The sequence below is a fragment of the Camelus ferus genome, chromosome 11 (assembly GCF_009834535.1).
Source record: "Camelus ferus isolate YT-003-E chromosome 11, BCGSAC_Cfer_1.0, whole genome shotgun sequence".
NCBI lineage: Eukaryota > Metazoa > Chordata > Mammalia > Artiodactyla > Camelidae > Camelus > Camelus ferus.
Window position 1 is genome coordinate 24309466 of NC_045706.1, and position 22347 is coordinate 24331812.

At 39.1% G+C, this 22347-nt stretch overlaps 1 protein-coding gene, 1 non-coding gene and 3 pseudogenes across 2 annotated transcripts; 3 read left to right on the forward strand and 2 right to left on the reverse strand.

Moving 5' to 3' along the window:
• Positions 1-80: 80 nt before the first annotated feature.
• Positions 81-3517, reverse strand: ELOVL3 (ELOVL fatty acid elongase 3). The gene is made up of 4 exons (XM_006182960.3): positions 2999-3517; positions 1917-2048; positions 1089-1240; positions 81-836 (listed from the first exon to the last, which is right to left on the reverse strand). The coding sequence occupies exons 1-4, from the start codon at positions 3097-3099 to the stop codon at positions 409-411; spliced, it is 813 nt and encodes a 270-aa protein (XP_006183022.1). The 5' UTR covers positions 3100-3517; the 3' UTR covers positions 81-408.
• Positions 3518-11023: 7506 nt separating this feature from the next.
• Positions 11024-11146, forward strand: LOC116667393 (annotated as a pseudogene).
• A 2693-nt stretch (positions 11147-13839) lies between these two features.
• LOC102514808 lies at positions 13840-14053 on the forward strand (annotated as a pseudogene).
• A 2040-nt stretch (positions 14054-16093) lies between these two features.
• On the forward strand, positions 16094-16165 carry TRNAV-CAC. Its single transcript has one exon. It is a non-coding gene; the product is annotated as a tRNA-Val (tRNA).
• Positions 16166-16661: 496 nt separating this feature from the next.
• Positions 16662-17687, reverse strand: LOC102507869 (annotated as a pseudogene).
• Positions 17688-22347: the final 4660 nt, after the last annotated feature.

Genomic DNA, 22347 nt, shown 5'->3' on the forward strand with positions numbered 1-22347 from the left:
TCACCTGCAGGTCATCGAACTGCCAGCAACCCTCTCTCATTACAGCAGTCCCCTTCCCCTAAATCCCCAAGCCCCCAAAATCTTGTTGAAATCTTTAATTGCCAAAACAGAGCAAGAAGAAAGATTTCTGGAAATACAAATAACTCAACTCTGGGGAGTCTCCTCCGTCCAACCCCCATGCTAGGGCCTGCTTGGCCTTCACATTAAAAACAGAAACATCAGAGTACTAGATCACATCTCCATCCCGGGGGTGACACTTCTTGCCTGTCATAACTTCCTGCCACCAAGGGGCGCAAATCTCATGGGGAAACCATGCAGGAAAGGAATCCTAATCATTCTCCCAAACGTAAGCTCAGCACCTCAATGCCTGGGGAGAAAAGACTTTGGGGCTCCTTTTTCTTCAACCCTTCACTGGCTTTTGGTCTTGGCTTTGATCCTGGGAATTATGTAGGTTTTGTGGAAGTACTGGGCAAAGAGGAGGAAATAGGTCATATACAAGATGAAGGACCAGAAGAGCTCTTCCGCTGAGGTGTGGCATCCCTGCTCCTGTCTCCAGATGAAAGTCAGAATACCGATAATGGCTCCCATAAACATCTGCAGGACCTGCAGGCTGGTGACGAACATGGGAAACCACCTAGGGGGCTTCACTTTGGCAGCCTTCAGAGTGTAGTAGGTGTACATGATGGCATGTACACCATAGTTCATGGTCATGAACCAGCCCCCTGCAGCCACCTTGTACCTGTATCCAAAGCTTGTATACACCAGCACTGTGCTGTGGTGGTACCAGTGCACAAAGATGAGTGGCCGCTTACGCAGGATGATGAAGGCCGTGTCTCCTGAGAGATGGGAAGTCATAGCTGGCATACCATCCAGTGTTGGGACCACCCTCCATACTGGATATGGGGGCACAGGGGGAATTTTCAGGGCAGGGAGAGGGGTCTTTGTGGCAGAGAATCTGAAGAGGGGCTTGGGTGAGAGATGTTGTTAGGACCCAAGGTGTCGGGAAGGGACTCTCCCTGTGATTGGGGATGGGGCTGAGGAGGTATGCAGTTGACTGGACACCAGAGAGATAAAGCCTTATCACTCACCAAGTTCAATGATCTTGCTGAGAACAAAGAGGCAGGACCAGAATTTGATTATGGGATGGTTGATGAAGTTGGTGAAGCACACAGTGTGCTTTAGACTCCCCCTAAGTAGCAAGGTCCCCATATAGACCCATGTCCTCACTGCCCCGAGGATACTGAAATGGGACAGAGGAAAAGGGTATAAGGATCACACGCAGGCACCAATTCACCCTTCCCCCTTGGCCTGGTCAGGTCACTGACCCAAGTTCTACCACCTCCCCACCCTTTCAGAGGAGATGAGTCACAGCTTCTGAGATCCTGGAGCCAATCTGGTAGAGCCAACCAGTAATCTAGAAGAGATGAGAGCCAGGGAAGGACTGGGAAGTGCTGAAGGATGGGACTGGAAGTTGAGTTAGGGAATAGGGCTCATGGGATGGGTAGAAGCCTAGAAGGAGATAGGTGGCAGGATGAGGGCAATTGAAGGAGTTTGAGGGAAGAAATATGGAAAGGAAAGGCTGGGGAAGCAATTGGAAAGTCTTAGGAGAGGGTGTTTTTAAATTCAGAGAATATTAGAGGATGGGGAAATTGTTGGAAGTACCCAGACTCCATGAGCACAAGAGGACTCATGAGAGAGAGAGCAGAGACTGCCAGTTTGGGGACTGGGGAAGAAGGAAAATGGGATAATATGGGATGAGGATGGAATCTGGGGAGAGGAGTTAGAGCTGAGATAATGGGATAGGGAGAGAAGTAGGAGACAACTTGGGGAGTTGATGCGATTTAGATTTCTAGAAAACTTTTAGGAATAGAATGAGGTCTACAAGACAGGTGGGGAGTGTGTGGGTGAGGACTTACCTGAAGACTGCAAGGCAGAAGGACCAAAGGATGAGAGATCCCTGAAGGTTGAAGCCCTTCCGTGCCTTCATGTAGTTCTGCCCCACAAAGATGAGCAGCAGGTAGATCAGAGCTATGGCAAATGAGATTGCCCTGGCAGGCAGAAGGCAGAGGGGATGGGCTTATAGGTGGGTACTGGTTATAGGAATACCCACTCATCTCTCCAGGTGAGTGCCCTGGGTTGGAGTCCTAGCTCTGCCACCTACTAGCTGTGTAACATTGGAAAGACTACTCAGTTTTCTGAGTCTCAGTTTCCTCATTTGTAAGGGAGGAATAACACTCCTCTCCTGACAGTGTTAATGTGTATGAAACACCTAGCACAGGGCAGGGGATATGTCCAAGGCTTCTGTGACTTTTGCTTTCTCAGTGGGGTTGGGAGTGGGTGACAGCTGCCCATGCCTAGAGACAACCCCGGACCGTAGTGTAAGAAGAATGTGGCAACAGCTTCTGCCTAGTTGGGTCAGGGCAAATTGCCCGGAGCACAAAGTCAGTCCACAAACACCTTTGAGGAGTTCTAGAGCAACGCCAGGGAGCCTGGGGAAATCCTGGAAGAGCATCCTGACTTTGTCTCTTTTTCCACAGCAGGGAGGATGGAGCATTTGAGGAACAACGTGATAACTGCAAAGGGCAGGCTGTCCCTGGGCACCAGCACTATGTACCCATGCGCGAACCCGCCACCACAAAGGACGGAGGGGAGTCATCTATAAGGTGGATGGAAGTAGGAGTTCAGATCAACCCCATTCCTCAGAGACCAGTTCTCACTACACTCTTTCCCCTTGGTTTCTGTCTCCTTCCACATTCCTCACCCCATCCTCTTATTTCTGCCTTTCTTTCTTCCAGATCTCATCTCTTTGAGGTGCCACACTATCTGCACCTTGAACAATGAGGACGTGAAGCCAGTACAAGAGAGACCAATACCTTTGATCTTTAGCAAAATCATTGCGGGCATTCTGTGTCGCATCCCCCCAACCCCCAACCCCACACAAATAGCAGTCATCAGAGTTGGGCCCCTGGCATGGCCCTTCCCTTTCCCCAGGTCTCACCAGTACTCCTCCAAAAAGGGCCTTAAGTCCTGGAACATCTCGAAGTTGTAGGGCTGTAATATCTGCTCTATTTCATCTGAGATATTCATGGCTGTGACCATTTCGTTCTGCAAACGCTGACGTCGGGAGCTTGGGGAGCTGGACAAGAGTTAGGGGACAGAGGATAGAGCGAACCTTGGGGAAGGACTGAACAGACCTGGAACCCAAGGAATTCCGAGGCAAGCCAAAGAGTGTCAGATCCAGGCACTGCGCTGCGGTCCAACCACCTTCCACTGCCGCCGCCACTGCGTTATAAAACGCGGAATTGCAAAGCCGCGGGCCTTGAGCGGTGCGCGGCTCCCTGAGCTCTGCCCTGGTCCAATCTCGACCAAGATAACGCCCCCATCCCGTCCCTGGCCCCAGCCAGTTCTCTGATTGGTCACTCTCAAGGGTGCGTCCCCCAGGCGCCTCGCACGCCCCACCCCAAACACCTATCGTAGTCCTCGCCACGCCCACTTTCCCATCTTTTTTTTTTTTCCCCTCCCCCAACACCTCTACTCCCACCTGCTTAGCTTGGCCCTTGTAACCTTGCCAGTTACTCGGACAGGACCGGCTTCTCCTGGCACTACCAACTATCACCTTTGCCTCAGTTTGCTTTAATCCTGACCTACCGGGCAGTGAGGAGAGAATGGAGGTGTCCTCAGCCTGCCCCCTGAGATAGAGGTGTCAGTTTCCTGCCTCCAGGAGACCCTAGGAAAACCAGGCCCGGGATGAAGATGGGTCAGGCTGGGGAAGGGGCAGCAAAAAAACCCTCCCATAGTCCCATCTGCCTCCTTCAGGTCTGGTTGTAGGTGGCAGCGAGATGAATTGCAATGAATTTTAATGTCAAGGTAGTTGATGTTGATGTTTGGGGAGATGGTAGCTGAGGCTGTTGTGGTTTATTTACAGTTTCCTGAATTCCTTCAGCCTGACACCCAGTAATAACCCTGGGAAGGAAATGGGGTCACCCTCTAGGCTTCTGGGATTATTGTCTTCAGGTTTCCTGGAGACCCTCTGGGGTTTATAGAAGAGGAGAAGCAGTGCATCTCCCAGTGTCCTGTGGTTCTTCCCCAGTCTGTGCTAATCTAATCAGACCTCCTTTTTCCTTGCCTGAGTACCCAGCCCCAAAGAAATACATTTTTTCTTAACTTTTAAGGCCTTACTTGCCTGTCCCTTATTTCTCTCCTAGGCTTTATGAAAGTGAGGGAGAAATACAAGGCTTGAAGGTTGTTTGAGATAAGATGGGGATTTGCAAAACAAATGCTAAGAGAAACAAACATAAAATATTTAAAATCAAGATGTGGTATAAATGGCTCTGTACAGTAAAGCTCACAGGCTCTGGAGCCAGAGGATCCAGGTAGGAATTCCAGCTCCCATTCCTTGAACCTCAGCCACTGTCCAGGGAAGGGTGGAGTGGGAAGTCCTGCCCAGGCTCTCTCAGTGACTCTCAAGTGCATCCCTTTGTCTCTGGATCTCATCACCTTTCACCTAGTAACTACAGCCACTACCTTAGACATGTTAACAGGTTGTACCACCTCCTTCTCTAATACAGCAGTTTCTATTGCATTAGAATCAGAAAAGAATATCCAAATCTGGCTAATTGTAACACTCCTGAGCCCCAGCTCCAGAGATTCTGACCCAATATGTGGTGCCAGATGATAGTTTGGAAAGCACCACTTTCTATCATCTCATCCAGAAAAGGGTTCTAAAACCTAAATTGGCCTCCAGAATGAACTTCTATTGTTTTAAAAAGTAATAATAATAATAAAACCTAAGTTAGATCATGCTGCTTTCCTGCTTAAAACCCTTCAGTGGCTCTTGATTGCTTTACACATGGCCTGACACTACAGCATGTGTTTGATAGAAAAAGGAACAAATGAAAGAATGAGTATTGCAAGAATAATACCATCTAGGTGTTACAAGACCTGGATTCAAACCCCAGCTCCACTGTTAACTAATTGTGTGATTTTAGGTAAGTTACCTAACCTCTCTGAGACTCACATTCTTCATCAGTAAAATGTAGACAGTCAAACTCACCTGCCTACCTCACAAGGTTGAGGTCAGTATACAAGTCAGATAATGTCAATGAAAGGATAACGTGGACTAGACACACGGAAATGTCAGGGTGAATCATTTGGGGAGGTTTACAAACACATACAGAATATGTATACTCAGTCCTGGGTGTTTCTCAAATGAAGATATTTTACATTGTCTTTTCCTGTGAAAGTTAATGGTGAGGCTTGAGAGAGGGGTGTGTGTAAGGGAGGAAGAAGAAGAAGAAAAATCTCCAGAAATTATTTCCCAGGGTAAACCTCTCCTGACCTTTGGACTCTCTCCATATTGTTCCCTCTCCCCAGACATCATTTCCTCACCTGAACAAATCTTATTGTTCGGTCCTAGCTCTGAAGTCACTTGCCCTGCAAAAGCCTAATCTGTGACAGACAAGGTCAACCCCTCCTTTCTTTGTCTCCCACCCACAGGACTTTGTCCAAACCGCTTGCCAGTATTCTGCTGAGTAAGTATAGTTAGCCATATATTTTCTATACTATCCTGGCTCCCCTACCCAAAGGGTCGTTTTTGTTAGGTCACTCACCCTTTGAGGGAAGCACACAGCACTTGGCACAAAGTGGGCATTCAAAATACATCTGTGGCTCTGAATTGAATAGGCGCCTAAGAGGAAAAACAAACAATAAACACACATATTTTTTTAAAAAGACTCAACTTCCTTAGTAATTAGGGAAATGCAAATTAAAGACTGTAAGTACAGTATGGCTCCAATTAACAGCCATTACACCAAGTAAAAATTAAATATGCAATGTAAGTCCAAGCTTTGGGAAACATACATCCACATCTGGCTAGTGGCCAGGTAAATTGACATCATCCTTCTAGAATCATACTTAGGTAACACTTAACAACAGCCAACTGATCTACTTTGATCCACTCACCTAGGAACTAAAAGACCAGTGAATTAGGCCAAAAGGAAAATAAATCTGTATGTCACTGGGACTGAAAAGAGCTGTGAGCAACCCACTAATGAATGCTTAAATTATTAAATAAGATTACAAAACAGCTTGCAGCTGTTCTACCAGAACATGGAGAACATGAAACCATGTTTGTAAAATAGTATGAAAGAAAAGCAACATTTTAAACTGTATCTGTTCTATTACCTCAGTTATCTCAAAGTGATGATGTCTGTAAAGATCAAAGTCAATTAGAAACACTAAATGTGAAATCATTTGATAGGATGGGTGAGATTAGGGGAAAAAATAGTAGTACTTAAAGTTTTCTTTTGTGATATTTTAAAATTGCTATGCATCCAGGGACTCATGCCTCTAATGACACAGGAAATGATCAGGACATGATGTTAAGCAAAACAACATAGGATATGAGTCTGTATATATAGTATGGTCTCGAACTTACAGAAGAAATGTAGATGGAAAGAATATTTGTAGACTTTTTGTAGAGAAAAAATGTGGAAGAAATTATGTTGAGAACAAGTATTGGAAGGAAATGCACCAAAATGCTAGAGCTTATATGGATGGTGGAATAATGGGTGATTTTTATATTATTTTTATAAGTAGTAAGTGTTCAAAACTAAAATAAGTGTATCAAAATTTCATGGAATTAATTCTTTCTTTTTTTAATTTTTAAATTTATAAAAAAAATTTTTTTTAAGAGTTAAGTCTTTCTTTGCTACGTATTCTGTCACTAATTGGCTTCTCTGCTGCTTACCGTCCCTACCATAAGATCCTGCATGTCCCTGTCAGGTTCCTCTCCTTTCCCCAGTATTTTTACTCTCTTGGGTTTGCTTCTATATTTCTGCTGTGCCTTTACTGATGCTTATTCCTATACTTCCCACCTCTTTGATACTGTTGTTTCTTAAAGTTCTGTCCCTGTCCCTTACTCTTTCTCACTCTATACTCTCCTCCCTAGCTATCGAATTACCTTTCAAGACTTTACCTGTTCCTTCTATTTGGATTAACCCAACTTATCTTCTTTCTTGCCTCTCTTCTCTATTCTTTTTTTTCCCTTAAGATTTCAAGATGCAAATACTTCCTGAAGAATCAAATATCTTCTCTATTCTTGCTCACATTTCCCAATGCCTGAGACTTCGCCACCTGGTTGATTTGAATTATAGACTGCTCACACTCAAGTGTAGAAACCCAGCTCACCTTTTGCCCAGACCTACCTGTTCATTTTGCTGATTTCCTATTTCTCTTAAAGTCACTACCAGGCTCCTGGGCTCATAAGCAGGACTGGCTACATAATTTTCAGGGCTTGGTGTAAAATAAATATGTAAGGCCCCTTTTTCAAAAGTTATTAAGAATTTCAAGATGGTGGCAGTAGAGCATCAGACCAAGTGTAGAGTGCAGGTCCCTGGGTGGCTGCACTGGTTGCACACCTGGGCTTAAATCTAGGGGTCGTTTTGGACTCCCCTCTCTCCTTTAATCTGGTCTGGTTGACAGGGTAGATAGCACATCCAATCACAAGGATGGGAAATAATGGAGGAGGAGTGAATAGGGAGGTGGGAAGGAGATGAGTTCAGTTTGAGCCCCATGAATCCAAGGTGCCAGTGGAATATCCAGGTCAGAGCATCCAATAACCAGTTGCCTAGAACTCAGGCTGTAAGTCTGGCTTCAACACTCAAGGTAGAGGGTATCACTGGACTCCTGGCTGTGGATGAAATTGGCCAGGGAGTGAAAATCAAGTAGAGCTTTTCAAAGCGGGGTACATGGAACATTTACACTGTAATCTCCAGCTTGTTGAAGTCTCCTGGGCCCAACCCAGCCCTCTGAATCTGAATATATCTGAAGGTTGGTAGGGCTTGGGAATTACAGCTTTAACAATCTTCCAAGTTGCTTCTTATGCTCCTTAGAGTTTGAGAACTATTGATGTGAGTGAGAAGACTCACTCTTCTACATCCCCAGAAGAAATATCAATGGATAAGGTAGTGGCTTTCCTACTTATTTGATTAAGACACACAAAGAGAAATACATGTTATGTTTTAACTCTGCACATACACACATATTTGAAATAAAATTTTTAAAAGCATACATATTCTTACCATGTTGTATCTGATATTTTTCTACTGTATTTCACTATTTTAAAACGCCCATCATGACCCACTAATAAGCTGTGTCCTGTAATTTGAAAAAAAAAAAACTGATTAAAGAGTTATCAGAGGGAGAAGATGTTGACAGGGGTTGGGAAAAAAATAAATCTAAATTCTCCACAGGTTCTTCAGGGTCTAAACTACATTTCAATGCTTTTGAGAGAGAGCCTGCATCTGAGTCATTTTGAAAGAACTCTCAGTGCATCCAGTGAGGTAATTGTGACAGGATGAATGAATTCATGGAAGCCATGGTTCTGCCAAGAGTCCACAGTAACCCCCACAGTCCATGCCACCAGCCCAGGTCACAAGGAGGCTAGTGCCTACTAGATGTAGGCACTAAAAGGGACATTGGAACTGCTTTGAGAGGAATACCCTGCCTTTGTCTCTGCCTGCTAGGATCGCCTCTGTCTTCTGGGTGTCACCTGACTTTCTCTTCAAAGGCCTCCCCAACCCCATCCCATCTACATCATCACTCTCTTTGATTAGGGACCCAAGAACTGGTTTGAGCCTAAGAAAGAAAAAAGAGCTCCTGACATCCAGAGACTGGTCTGCCACTTATAACTAGGCCTCACTCCTATCCTAGTTCCCTTCTTAGAGGCAACCACAATGATCAGTTTCTTGTGTATCCTTTCAAATATCAACAATGCATAAAAAGGTATATTCATATATACCTTCTTAAAGGATAGCACATTTTCATATTATTTTATACATTGCCTTTTAAATATGTCTTGGGGGAGTGTCCCATATTGGTACATCTAGAGCTTCCTTCTCTTTTTGAATAGCTGTACACTATTTCATTATATGGATGTACTGTTTCTATTACTCAACAAAAACAAACAGAAAATCTTGTGGGATTTTTGTTTGTTTCTGACTCTAAAGGTAGCATTTTTTTAAAACACAAGAATCCAAAAATCACCTCAAATATAGTTACCATTACATTTTGACATATTTCTTTCTAGATTTCTATGTAATTATTTTTAAATAAAACAAAAAATTTTCAGGGCAAACCACTGCCTCCAAAACTGGATAGACAGGAAAATACAAAGGATCATAATATATAGGGAGTAGAAGTCACTGGAGCAAGGAGCTGGTAAGAACAGGTAAATAGCAATTGACAAATTCCTGGGGGCTGAGTGTGAACTAGCCTGAGAGTTAAAAACTCCTGAGGGCCCAGTCATAAGGGGGCTCACAAACTCTCATAATTTTTTTTCTAGGATTCCTACCAGGTTCCTGTGGCGAAGGTCAGAGAAAAATACGCTGTTCTTCTGGCAGGGGAAAGGGGAAAGTAACCATTTTGAAATATATCCCCCCTAAAAGTAATTATTTTAAAACATGTCCAGAGCTTTCTGTCTTCTATAACAAAAATCTGTCCTGAAGGGAAACTGCTTTACCAGAGACTCATCTGACCTATAGGGAGGGCAACTGGACAACTCCAGGCCCTTCTAGCCTTCCTGTCTCACATTAGGCGAGGGGGAAAAATTAAGAAACTCTTCTGAATGTCACAGCCCAGGAACTCAGGCCCGCTAAATAAACTGAGATTTAATAATAAAATTATAGAACATTTCCTTTCCCTCAATTCATTACTACCACATCAGCAGGGCTCCAGTATAACAATAGTGCGTTACAACTGAGAGAGCTGCAAGATTCAGACTCTCTTTAGGAGAAATTTCTAGGGAAAATCCAAGATAATAGGGAAGATAGAAACAAGAAAAGTAAGAGAAATTGAAACTTCTTACACCTACAGCTACAACAAGCATTAAAAGCAGCCTAACTCCTAGCCAGAGGAAGAAAAAAACCCTCACAGCAGAGGCTTGCTTATCTCAGTTTCTGTTATCTGATATATCATGTCTGGCTTTCTTTCTTTTTAAAAAAAATTTTTTTATTGGTGTGTAGTTGATTTACAATGTTAGTTTCAGGTGTACAGCAAAGTGATTCAGTTATATATATACATACATATATATTTTTCTTTTCAGATTCTTTTCCATTCTATGTTATTACAAGAAATTGAATATAGTTCCCTGTGCTATATACTAGGTCCTTTTGTCATCATGTCTGGCTTTCAACCAAAAATTACAAGGCATGCTAAAAGGCAAGGGAAAAACACCATCTGATGAGACAAAGCAAGTACCAGAACCAGACTCAGATGTGTTAGATTCTGGAGTTATTAGACTAGGAATTTAAGATAACTTTGATTAATATGCTAAGAGTGCTAATGTAAAAAGTGAACAACATGCAAGAAAAGGTAAACAGTATAAGGAGAAAGATGGAAATATTAAGAAATAATCTAAAGGAAGTGGTAGAAATCAAAAACACTGTAACAGAAATGAAGAATGCCTTTGATGGGCACATCAGTAGCCAGAACATGACCATGGAAAGGATCAGTGAGCTTGAAGATATAGCAATAGAAATTCCAAAATGAAATTCAAAGAGAAAAAAAGAGTCAAAAACAAAAGAAACAGAATATCCAAGAATTGTGGGGAAATAATAAAAGATGTGACATTCACATAATAGGAATACCAGAAAGAGAAAAAAAGAGGGAGAAAGAAGAAGAAATATTTGAGGTAATAATGGACAGCAATTTCCCCAAATTAATGACAGAACCAAACTACAGATCCAGGAAGCTCAGAGAACATCACATAGGCTAAATACCCAAAATTCTATACCTGGGCATATCATATTCAAGCCACAGAAATCCAAAGACAAAGTCTTGAAAGAAGCCACAGTGGGAAGACATCTTACATGTAGAGTAACAAAGATAAGAATTACATTGAACACTTTAGAAACCATGCAAGCAAGAAGAGAGTAGAAGGAAATATTTTAAGTGTTAAAAGAAAAAAATCCATCAACCTAGAATTCTGTATCCAGCAAAATTATCTTTATAAGTGAAGGAGAAAAGCTTTGCGCAGTGGCAGTATCATAGCCAATGAGGTTTAACCAAGGAGCGATTATTGCTAATTGAAAACTTTTACCAATACCCTGCCATGATGCATTGACAATTTTTAGCAGCCTCTATGGGGACTGAATAAAAAAAAAGTGAAGAAGAAATAAAGACTTTCCCAGAAAAAAATTGAAGGAATGTTTGCCAGTAAAACTGTCATTCAAGAAACATTAAAAGATGTTCTTCAGAGAAAAGAAAAATGATACAGGTCAGAAACTTGCATCTATATGTAAAAGGAAGAGCATTAGAGAAGGAATAAATGAAGATAGAATAGAAGCTTTTATTTTATTGATCCAATAGATAACTGTTCAAATAATAGCAATTAAGTTTTTGGAGATTATAGCTGATAGATAAGTGAAATGAATGACAACAATGTTATAAGGGACAAGAAGGAGGAACTTACAATGCTTTTATAAGATGACCTACACTACTCATGAAGTGGTATAGTATATTTGAAAATGGACTTAGAGTAGTTGCAAATATATATTTCAAACTCTCGGGCAACCACTAAAAAATTTTTAAAGAAGTATAATTAATATGCTAAGAGAGGAGAGAAAATGGAACCATATAAAATGCTCAATTAAAACTAGAGAAGACAGAAAAAAGAAAAAGTTTCAAAAACAGAAACAGAAAATTGCAAAGAATAAAACTGTTACACATATTGTAGTTATTAATACAGCTTTATCAATAAACAATTTAAATGTGAATAGTCTAAATAGGCTAATTAGAAAAAAGAGTGGATAAAAAAAACAAGCCCCAACTCTATGTTGCCTATAAGAAATCTACTTTAAATATGCAACAGATAGAGTACAAGTAAAGAGATAGACAAACAATCCAATTTTAAAAATGGATAAATGACTTGAATACACATTTTTCCAAAAAAGATATACAGATGGTCAATAAATGCATGAAAAGATGTTCAGCATCATTAGTTATTAGGTAAATACAAATCAAAACCTCAGTGAGATGTCATTTCACACCTATTAGGTGTTGTCAAGGATGTCAAAAAATTGGAACCCTTATACATTGTTGGTGGAAATATAAACGGTACAGCCACTATGGAAAACAATTTGGTAGCTCCTCAAAGAGTTAAACATTTAATTGTTTAACTTCATTCCTAGGAGTGGAATGACCCAGCAATTCCACTCCTAGGTACATACCCAAAAGCTTTGAAAGCACAGGCTCAAAAGGTATTTGTACACCCATGTTCATAGCAGCATTGCTCCTAATAGCCAAAATGTGGAAGTACCCTATGTGCATTAACATATGAATGGATAAGCAAAATGTGACATATGCATACAATGGAATATTATTCAGCTATAAAAGGAGTAAAGTTCTGATACATGCTACAACATGGATGAATCTTGAAAATAGGCTTAGTGAAAGAAGCCAGACACAAAGAACAAAATTCTATGATTCTACTTACATGAAACATCTAGGTTAGGAAAATTCATAGTGACAGAAAGTTGACTACAGGTTACAAGGGGTGGAGCAGGGTTCTAGGGACTTTCCCTGTAAGCATCTTTGCCATAGGCATCTTCAGCCACGAGCATTTTTCCACATAACTAATTTGCCATAAGGCAATTTTGCCATAAAAGATAAAATAACTGGCTGACAGTTTGTTTTGATTTCTCCATTGACACAGAAACCTCATTTTTGTTTACATAATTCTTAGCTCTTATTATGGTCTATACAATAAAGAGCAGACATGGCAGTCTTAAAATAGTGGATGATAATAACTACATATATCAACTTGATAGAAAATACAGTGTTAAAACTTACTGGAAATGTGAAATAAGTTTGTAAAGCCAGACTACATACTGTATTGGAAAATGATAACATGTCAGTTTGCAAACCCTTCAGTGATTTAAAGGCTCAGAGTTGAACCCACATTTCCCATAGAACATTGGAACGTCTATCAATGGACAAGGTGACAAGAATAAACAACATAGGGGCTTTCACAATGCAATACAAAGTTTAGGATGCATACAAATATGCATCCTAGCATTTTTACGCTGGTATTTCTGTCAACAAAGGAAGAAGTTTTAGTGAAAAAGAAAAAGTATAATGCTGGACAAGGAGACAAATCAACAACAACTATATATATATGTAATATATAATACATATACATGTTATATAAAACTATGAACGAAGGACTTGGGAAACAAGTACTTAGATACAACCCACAAAGTAAAATCAGTTATCTGCAAAGCATTGCAATGAATCTACACACATTTTAAATTATTCAAATTTTTTGTATTTTGCAATAAAGTCTTTTTAGTTTTGTTATTCATTTCTCATGTTTCACTGTGTTCTTTTTGAGCAATTTTTTTTCTTTTTAAATGGAGGTACTGGGGATTGAACCCAGGACCTTGTGCATGCTAAGCATGCACTCTACTACTGAGCTATACCACCTCCTCGCATTGTGTCCTTTTTAACATCCTTTTAAGGCATAAGGCAGCAAAATTGCCTATGACCAATTAGTTATGCAGTAAAAACATTTGCAGCTTAAACGCAACAATGATGTCTATAGCAAAGATGTCTGGGGTGAAAATACCAGATACAGTGGGGAGAAGAGGAAATGGGGAATTATTGCTTAATGGGTATAGAATTTTCATCTGGTGTGATGAAAAAGTTTTGAAATAGATGGTGATGATGGTTGCACAACACTATGACTGTAGCTCATGCCAAAGAATTGTATGCTTAAAAACTGTTAAAGTGGCTCTCTTCTCTTCTCTGCCATCCTAGGTGCGTTTGAATTTACTCCTCACTATGTCTTCTCACAAGAATTTCAGGATCAAGTGATTGCTAACCAAGAAACAAAAGCAGAATAGTCCCATCCCCCAGTGGATTCAAATAAAAACTGGTAATAAAATCAGTTACAATTCCAAGAGAAGACATTGGAGAAGAGTTAAGCTGGGTCTGTAAGGAGCCCTATACGTGAGGTGGCACATATATTTATGCTGTGTCAAGGTCGCTTGCATCTTACCATATCACTCTGAAAGCATCACTACTATCTGAATGGCTGGATGTTGTTAATTGGGAAAACGATTTTTCTCTTTGTGTCAGTGTTACAGCACTAGTGCTCTGGCTCAGTAATAAATATGTGAGACCTTTAAAAATGGTTAAAATGGAAATTTTTATGTCATATATAATTTGCCACAATTTTTTAGAATTAATAATGCAATATACCAAAGTCCATTGAATTGTACACAGGGGCCAAGGAATATGGGAAGAGGACTGTCTACAAGAGTCATGAGGGAAACTTTGGGGGTGATGAAAATATTCTGCAATAAAAAAGCATGAAATAATGCCATTTGCAGCAACACGGATGGACCTAGAGATGATTATACTAAGTGAAGAAAGTCAGAGAAGGACAATTATCATATGATATCACTTATATATGGAATCTAAAGTCATAACACAAATGAACTTATTTACAAAACAGAAACAATAACAGACATAGAAAACAAAATTTTGGTTACCAAAGGGGAAGTGGGCAGAGGGAAAAACTAGGAGTTTGGGATTTGCAGATACAAGCTATTACATATAAAACAGATAACAAGCTCTTACTCCATAGCACAGGGAACTATATTCAATATCTTGTAATAACCTATAATGAAAAAGAATATATATATATATATAAATGTGTAACTGAATCACTGTGCTGTACACCAGAAACTAACACAACATTTTAAATGAACAATACTTCAATTAAAATTTTTTATATAATGATTGTGGCAGTGGTTACACATCTGCATATCTTTTCCAAACTCATCCATAGTATACTTAAAACTGATGAACTTTATTATATTTGAATATCTCAATAAGTCTGACAAAATGCTAAAATATAAAATTAATCCCCCAAATAGAAAGTAAAGTGGAATTAAATGTTCTCAACAAAATTGGGGGTTATCAATTAAAAAAACTTGGGGCATATAACTAACTAAAGGAGTTAAATGAATCTAACTATGTATTTAGTTGGTAGTACAACTATGCAAAGAAGAACTGTCTCAGATGACTGAAACACATCAATTCAATTGTGCATACATAGTCAAAAATCCCTGAGGACAAAAAAACTAAAAAAAAAAAAATCTCATTGTTTTTAGTAATTATGTTGCTGGTGGTTATTTTTGTCATTGTTGCTCTGAAACTGTGTCCTGTGGGAGGAATAAAATAATGATTATGCTATTGTTATTGAGAGCTGAGATTTTTTATATGCTTGAAAAGAAATACTGAGGTAAGCTTGATGATGTTGAATAAAAACTCTGTAGACTGGTTTTGAACTGGAAGTGTCAGTACAAACTCATGATGTATTTTATATATTTTTTTTAAATTATGTTTTCCAGCTCTATCAGCTGAAAAGATCTAGGGTCCGTGACCAATCCAGTACCAGTGAGCATTCCTGGCACTCAGATTGTTGTTTTTAAATATCATTTCCTGCTAAAAGTAACCTGGACTGCTTGGAGATGGCAGATGCCAGGACTAGGGCAGAAAGGTATGTATAAGATGTGCCTAAAATATCATAGCAGGAAGCAAAGAAGTTAACAAAGACAACTGGCATGTCAATAGGGCTCAGGAGCCAACCTACATAAACTAGCACTGGCCAAAACTGTTCTATTTGAGCATCAATAAGAATAATAGCTGCAATGAACTGAAACATCAAATAGGATTAAATCCACTTATTCATAATTATATTATAAAACCCCATTTTATTGGCCACTTTTGAAGGATGGTAGGGAATCAATTCGTTATTTTGAAAACTGGTAAAGAAAAAAGAATCAAAATTTGTTATGTTTTTCCTGTACAAGCCAAATATCTCAGGGTAACTGAATAGGTGATAAGGGTAAGTTTCTCCTTATAGAAGTATTCTAACTAATAAACTTGACAGAAATGATAAAATTAAAATACCACTAGTTGGCATACAGCATTATTTATAAAGTAGTCTTGTTTTGGGGGAAAAAAATCACATCTGAATCTGCTCAAGTTTTTAGATGTAACTATCAATTTAAAGCAAATAGAGGGGGAGGGTGTAGCTCAGTGGTAGAGTGTGTGCTTCACATGCATGAGGTCCTGGGTTCAATCCCCAGTACCTCCATTAAAAAAATAATTAAATAAACCTAATTACTCCCCCCCAAAAATCCAAACAAACAAACAAAAGAAATAAAGCAACTACAAGGGGGAAAAATATGTTAAATGATACCATGAGATGCAGTCAGCAAAATCTACACTGTGGGGAACTTGGCAAGACAAATGCTGAACAAACACACATGTGCACAGATATATCATTATGTTATTTTTAATCCTATGGAATTTAAAAATTTTTATGTAGAGAAGTACTTTTTATGTAGAAAGTACTTTTCTTTACTGCTCTTGGATTTTACTTCTTGCATAACAATATCATACATAACCCAAATTTATTAAAAAAAAAAAGCATGGATAGTTCTAATATATTTATACTCCTAGTATTTCCTGAATTTATATTTGCAAATGGAATACAGTAGGGCTCTAACATTTTTAAAGATAATGAAGTCCCATCATCTTATATTAATCCATTCTGATTTTATTTTATTTAAAAAATGTTTTACAAGAAAGGTGAGCATTTAATGGATATTTGTAGCTTGTTATTCTCATATTAAAAATGAGTCTCAGAGACATGAAAGAATGACCTGGAAGTGCCCTGATGATGATGTCAGTATTTCTATTACTGAGTTAGATTCTTCTTCTTCTTCTTTTTTTTTTTTTTTTTTGGCTATATATAGTGATTTGTGTCTTTGCAGTGTTTCTTCTAAACATAAAATAAAACAGTTGCTGCAGACATTTGCTTCCAAGGGGAAAAAATCCACCTCAAAATCTCAGTGAGCTGAAATCTCGCATGATACTGGTCCCATTAAATCCAGGGCCAGCCACATAAACTTTCAGCATTCTTCTAAGTGCTTTGGCTCAATAGAAGAGTCTTGTGCATTGACATTTCATTCACCCTGAGAGGCTGCTCTGGCATAACTAAGAGGCTGATTCAGCTCAACCTTGGCCCTACAATGCTCAGCTGTGATGTGATGTAGTCAACTTTCCCATTGATTTCTCAAGGATTCTTTAACACAGGACTCATGAATTCTTTTGTCCTGCAGGGATGAAGTACATAAAAGGGTTGTCCAAGTATCAGATGCTCCTGTTGTGTAATAGTGCCCCATGGCACAGCAGCCACATCTTATAGCACTCATGAACTCCTTCCCATATGTCCTTCAGAGCTAAAGGTCTTCCCTCTAAAAAGCTTGCCCTAAAGTAAAGCACAGGCACTTGGTAGCTACAGGAATATAAGACATGATACTCACATTTAATCACTTCAGTTGTTGTGGCAGTCTTGGTCACCTCAAAATCATCCAGGGGTGGCTCTAAAGCCTCCTCCCTGGGAAGACATGTCTGTAGAAGGACAGATATTCCTGGATGTGACCCTGAAGTCCCATTGTTAATTTGAAAATTTGTTTTGGATACGTAGCCATCAGAACAGTCCTTTGAAGTTCTCCATTACCAACCATCCCTTATCTGCTGTGAATGTTTGATGAATTCTGTGCAATAATGCTGGAGTGTTTTTTCTCCGAAGAACCCTGCCATACTAAACCATAATCTGCTTCCCTCTGCCCTACCCTGCTGCCCAGCAAATCGGAGGCAGGGCCCCATTCTGATTTTAAAATATCATCTTTATTGTACATTAAAAATCTATAGCCAAAAGAACCTTTTTCTAGATTCTCTATATAATTATCCAGGAGGCTTTTATGTGTGACAATAAAATATGTTTAAATTATTATAGCTTGGAAGTTGTTTTGGTATCTAATTGGAACCATTCCCCTTCATTATTTTTTTTGAAAGTTTCCTTGGCTCTCCTTACAAATTTACCCTTCCAGATAAACTTCAGAATCAGTCCAATTCTATATAACATGCAATTTAGTACCCAGCTCCCAGCTTTTTATTTTGAAAAAAAATTTAAAGAAAAATGCAAAGAATAGTAAAGTGAACACCTATATACTCCTTATCTGGATTCAACAATTGTTAACATTTACCACATTTGTTTATTGCTCTTTATAACTCCAGCTGTTAAAAAGGATAAGGCAAACTACCCTGTAGGTGAGATTACAAAATGGTAGGGACACTTGGGGAACAGTTTGGCAATGCCTTATAAAGTTAAACACATCTTACACCTAGAAATCTTACTCTTAGGTATTTACCCAAGAGAAAATGTAAACATATTCTTACACAAAGAATGATATGCAAATTTTCATAGCATTAAAAAAACCAAACTAGAACAAACCAAATATTTATCAACTGGTAATTGAATAAATAATTTCTTTATTATGCAATTCTACTCTGCACTAAAAAGAAATGAGATAGTGATATGTGTAACAAGACTATGGAATCTCAAAAACACATAAGTAAAAGAAGTCAAACACAAAACACTACATATTGTACAATGCCATTTATATGAAATGCTAGAAATGCAAAACTACAGTAGCGAAAAGCAGGTCAGTGGTTTCAAAGAGCTAGATGTTAGGAGAGGGCATTGATTATAATGGATAAGGAGGGAAATTTTTAGGGTAATGGAAACATTTCATATCTTAATTGTGGTGAAGCTTACATGACTGTATACAATTGCCAAAACATATTAAACTGTACAGTTAAAATGGATGAATCTTATTTTATGAAAATTATATCAGATTTATAAATTTAGGGGGAACCTATTCCCCAAATTCACTAGTCTAAAAATTGAAGAGGAATCTTTTTTGTTTTTTTTATAAAGAATTAGGCTCCATCAACAGATGACTGGATAAAGAAGATGTGGGGTGTGTGTGTGTGTGTGTGTGTGTGTGTGTGTGTGTGTGTGTGTGATGGAATATTACTCCGCCATAAAAAAGAATGAAATAATGCCTTTTGCAGCAACATGGATGGACCTAGAGATGATCATAATAAGTGAAGTAAGTCAGACAAAGACAAATATCATATGATATCACTTATATGTGGAATCTTAAAAAAAAAACACAAATTCTATTTACAAACCAAAAACAGATTCACAGACTTAGAAAACAAACTGTGGTTACCAAAGGGGAAAGGTGGAAAGAGATGAATTAGGGTTTAGGAATTAACAGACACACATTACTACATAAAAAATAGATAAATAACAAGGACCTACTGCATAGCACATAGAATTATATTCAATTTTTTGTAATACCATATAATGGAAGGGGGAGGGTGCATGCTTAGCATGCATGAAGTAATGGGTTCAACCTCGGGTACTCCCTCTAAAAATAAATAAATAAATAAACCTAATAACCTTCCCTCTCCAAAAAAATTTTTTTAAAACATATAATGGAAAAGAATCTGAAAAGAAAAAATATATATGTTTGTATATGTGTAACTGAATCACTTTGCTGTACACCTGACACTAAAACTAACATTGTAACAGACTCACACACATAGAGAACAAACTTATGGTTACCAGAGGGTAAAGGGGGTGGGAAGAGATAAATTGGGAATTCGAAATTTTTACCTCTTGGGGAGTGACAGAAATGTTAGCTCTCTTGATTGTGATAGTGGTTTCATTGGTGTATACATCTATCAAAATTCATCAAGTTGCACATTTGAAATATGTGTAGTTTACTGTACAGGAACCATACCTGTACAGTAAAGGTGTTTAAAAAAAAACTAACATTGTAAATCAACTACACTTTGATAATTTTTTTAAGGAAAAAAAGAATTAGGCAATTTAGTAAGAACTGATTTGAAAAGCTCTCCAAGATACATTGTTATGGCTAGTATTTGTGCAAGGAAAAAATGGCTGAGTCTCTGACTGTAATTGTATAGAATATCCTTGAAGTTTAAGAAAGGAATTGGTAAGAGAGCTGTCTGTGGGAAGATGAACTTGGGAGAAGTGGTGGACCTTTTTACTTTTTTGGAATTTTTTCTGGGTAAACATAATATGTAGGTAAGAAATAAACAACCAAAGTAGAATAAAAGTTATCAAAATAAACTGAATTTAGACTCAGAATTTTAAAAAGAAAGAAATGTAACCAGTTTTTAGAGTCAAATTTGGTGAAGCGGGTTGTAACAGTTATATGAACATATTGGTATGTTAATAATATAATAATAATAATAATAACAGTAACAACAAGTAACATTTATTGAGTTTTGTCATATGCCAGGAATTCGCTAAGAACTTAATTCTTAGAACTAACAACTTGGGACATACATACATAAGTTAAGTAATGTCTCTGAGTTGATACAGCTGTCTAGAAGCTGTGAATATCTAAAGGATGCCTGGATTCTTACAGCATAGAAGGGAATAAGAGGAAGTGGATAAGTGCTTCTTGTGGGAGTAAAGTGTGAGTGACAAGAAAGAAAGTTTACTGTACTGGCCAGTCAAGGGGCCTGGGTCTGAAAAACTGGGCTGAAACATCTAGCAGGCCCCAGAGAACATGTCCAGGGGCCCAAGACCTAAGGATTATGTCGTGGGAGTTATGCCCCAGTCAGAGTTCTCTACACTGAATCAAAGGGAAATATGTCAGGCAGGACTTTCCTGTCTGACTCAGGAAAACCTGAAGTACGTGGATAACACCTTGATCTTAGATGCTCTGCCATCTAGCAGGGATGTAGGTCTTATCAGTTTAATAGTTCCTTTATTAAACTTTCCTAGAATTATCCAGTTTGAGTGTACTATCAGTTTCCTGCCTTAGATCAGAGTGGGTGTAGTAGAGAGCAATGGATGTATTTGGAGACAAAGCCTTAAGATTTGATAGACTGGATAGTGTTACAGACATGGATCTTAGCTTTTAGAAAAGTTGCCTTTTAAGCAGGTGAAAGAGCCAGGGTAGGAGAAGGGAATTCAGGGAAAATAGGGAAATAATTGTGGGGGATAAGTGGTGTAGGGTCTGTGATGGAGTAATCTCCCCCATTTTGTCCTGTATATGGCTTCAGGGATGGAAGAGGCACAGAACAGCTACTGGGTATAACAGGGTTTTTCTTCATTAACCATGAGACCTAAATATCTCCCCAATCTGCTGTCCTCCTTCATCTCCAGACCATCTGGTTGGGAAGCTGAGCCACTGCAAGCCAGTGTCTGGATCTTGACACCTTACCAAATGACTAGACCTTTTCCTGGGATCACTTCCAAGAACCTCTATTTCCACTGCTTCTTTAGGATACCTCTACTTTTCTGATTCCTGGAAATCAATCAACCCCCTCCAATTTCTCCCCTGTATATCTAATAACTTGGAGAAGAGTCAATTCTGACCCCAAGGCAAGGAGATAGATGGATTCGTGTCTAGAGTAGGTGGTTCCAACTGCTTCGGAAGTTGAGTCTATAGCTGGACTATAATTAGTTGATATGAGTCTGAATCTTGCATTTTTTCCTAGATTATATGTCTTGTCTTCTCCAACTTTTCTAAAAGCTAAGATCCATGTCTGTAACACTATCCAGTCTATCAAATCTTAAGGCTTTGTCTCCAAATACATCCATTGCTCTCTACTACACCCACTCTGATCTAAGGCAGGAAACTGATAGTACACTCAAACTGGATAATTCTAGGAAAGTTTAATAAAGGAACTATTAAACTGATAAACTGGTACATGGAAATACAAGTGCATTAGTGGTGGCCACTATACCCCTAGAAGGAATTGGGGGGGGGGGGTGGCATTACTAAAATACGGAGACAGAGAGAGCTTTGTGGGGAGAGCTGCCTGACAGGAGCTGTGACCTTTCATCAAGGGATACAGATGCCCACAGCAACCCTGCAGATTGGGAGTCAGGAGAATACCCTGATCTCATTTCCTCTCACCAGTCCTCCACGTTGGCCAGTGTTCCACATTGACCGCCTTCAACCAGAAGTCAGAGGGCCTGGCAGCCAGTTAACCAGTCAACCTAAGTTGGCTTCCTGGAGCACAGAGCAGGGTAGAGAATGATGGAGCAGACATGGAAAGGTAACAGAACATCATCTTTAATCTGGATGCCTGCAGCAATCCTAACCTATAGTCTGATTTCCTCACAGTTGCTAAAGCAGTCTTTTTTTTTTTTTTCAATTGTGATGAAACATATATACATACATATCACAAAATTTGCCATTTTAACCATTTTAACTATACAATTCAGTGGCATTAATTACATTTACAATCAACCATCACCACTATGTCCCAATCTTTTTCATAACCCCAAACAGAAACTCTGCATGCATTAAGCAGTAATTTTCCATGATTCCTACCTCAAGCTCCTAATAATCTCTAATCTACTTTTCACCT

Coding starts and splice junctions, on each gene's coding strand:
- ELOVL3 (XM_006182960.3), bottom strand. CDS start 3,099: ATGGTCACAGCCATGAATATCTCAGATGAAATAGAGCAGATATTACAG. Junction 2,049..2,998: donor CCCTTTTTGGAGGAGTACTG/GTGAGACCTGGG, acceptor TCTGCCTGCCAG/GGCAATCTCATTTGCCATAG. Junction 1,241..1,916: donor TTCTGCCTTGCAGTCTTCAG/GTAAGTCCTCAC, acceptor GTCCCATTTCAG/TATCCTCGGGGCAGTGAGGA.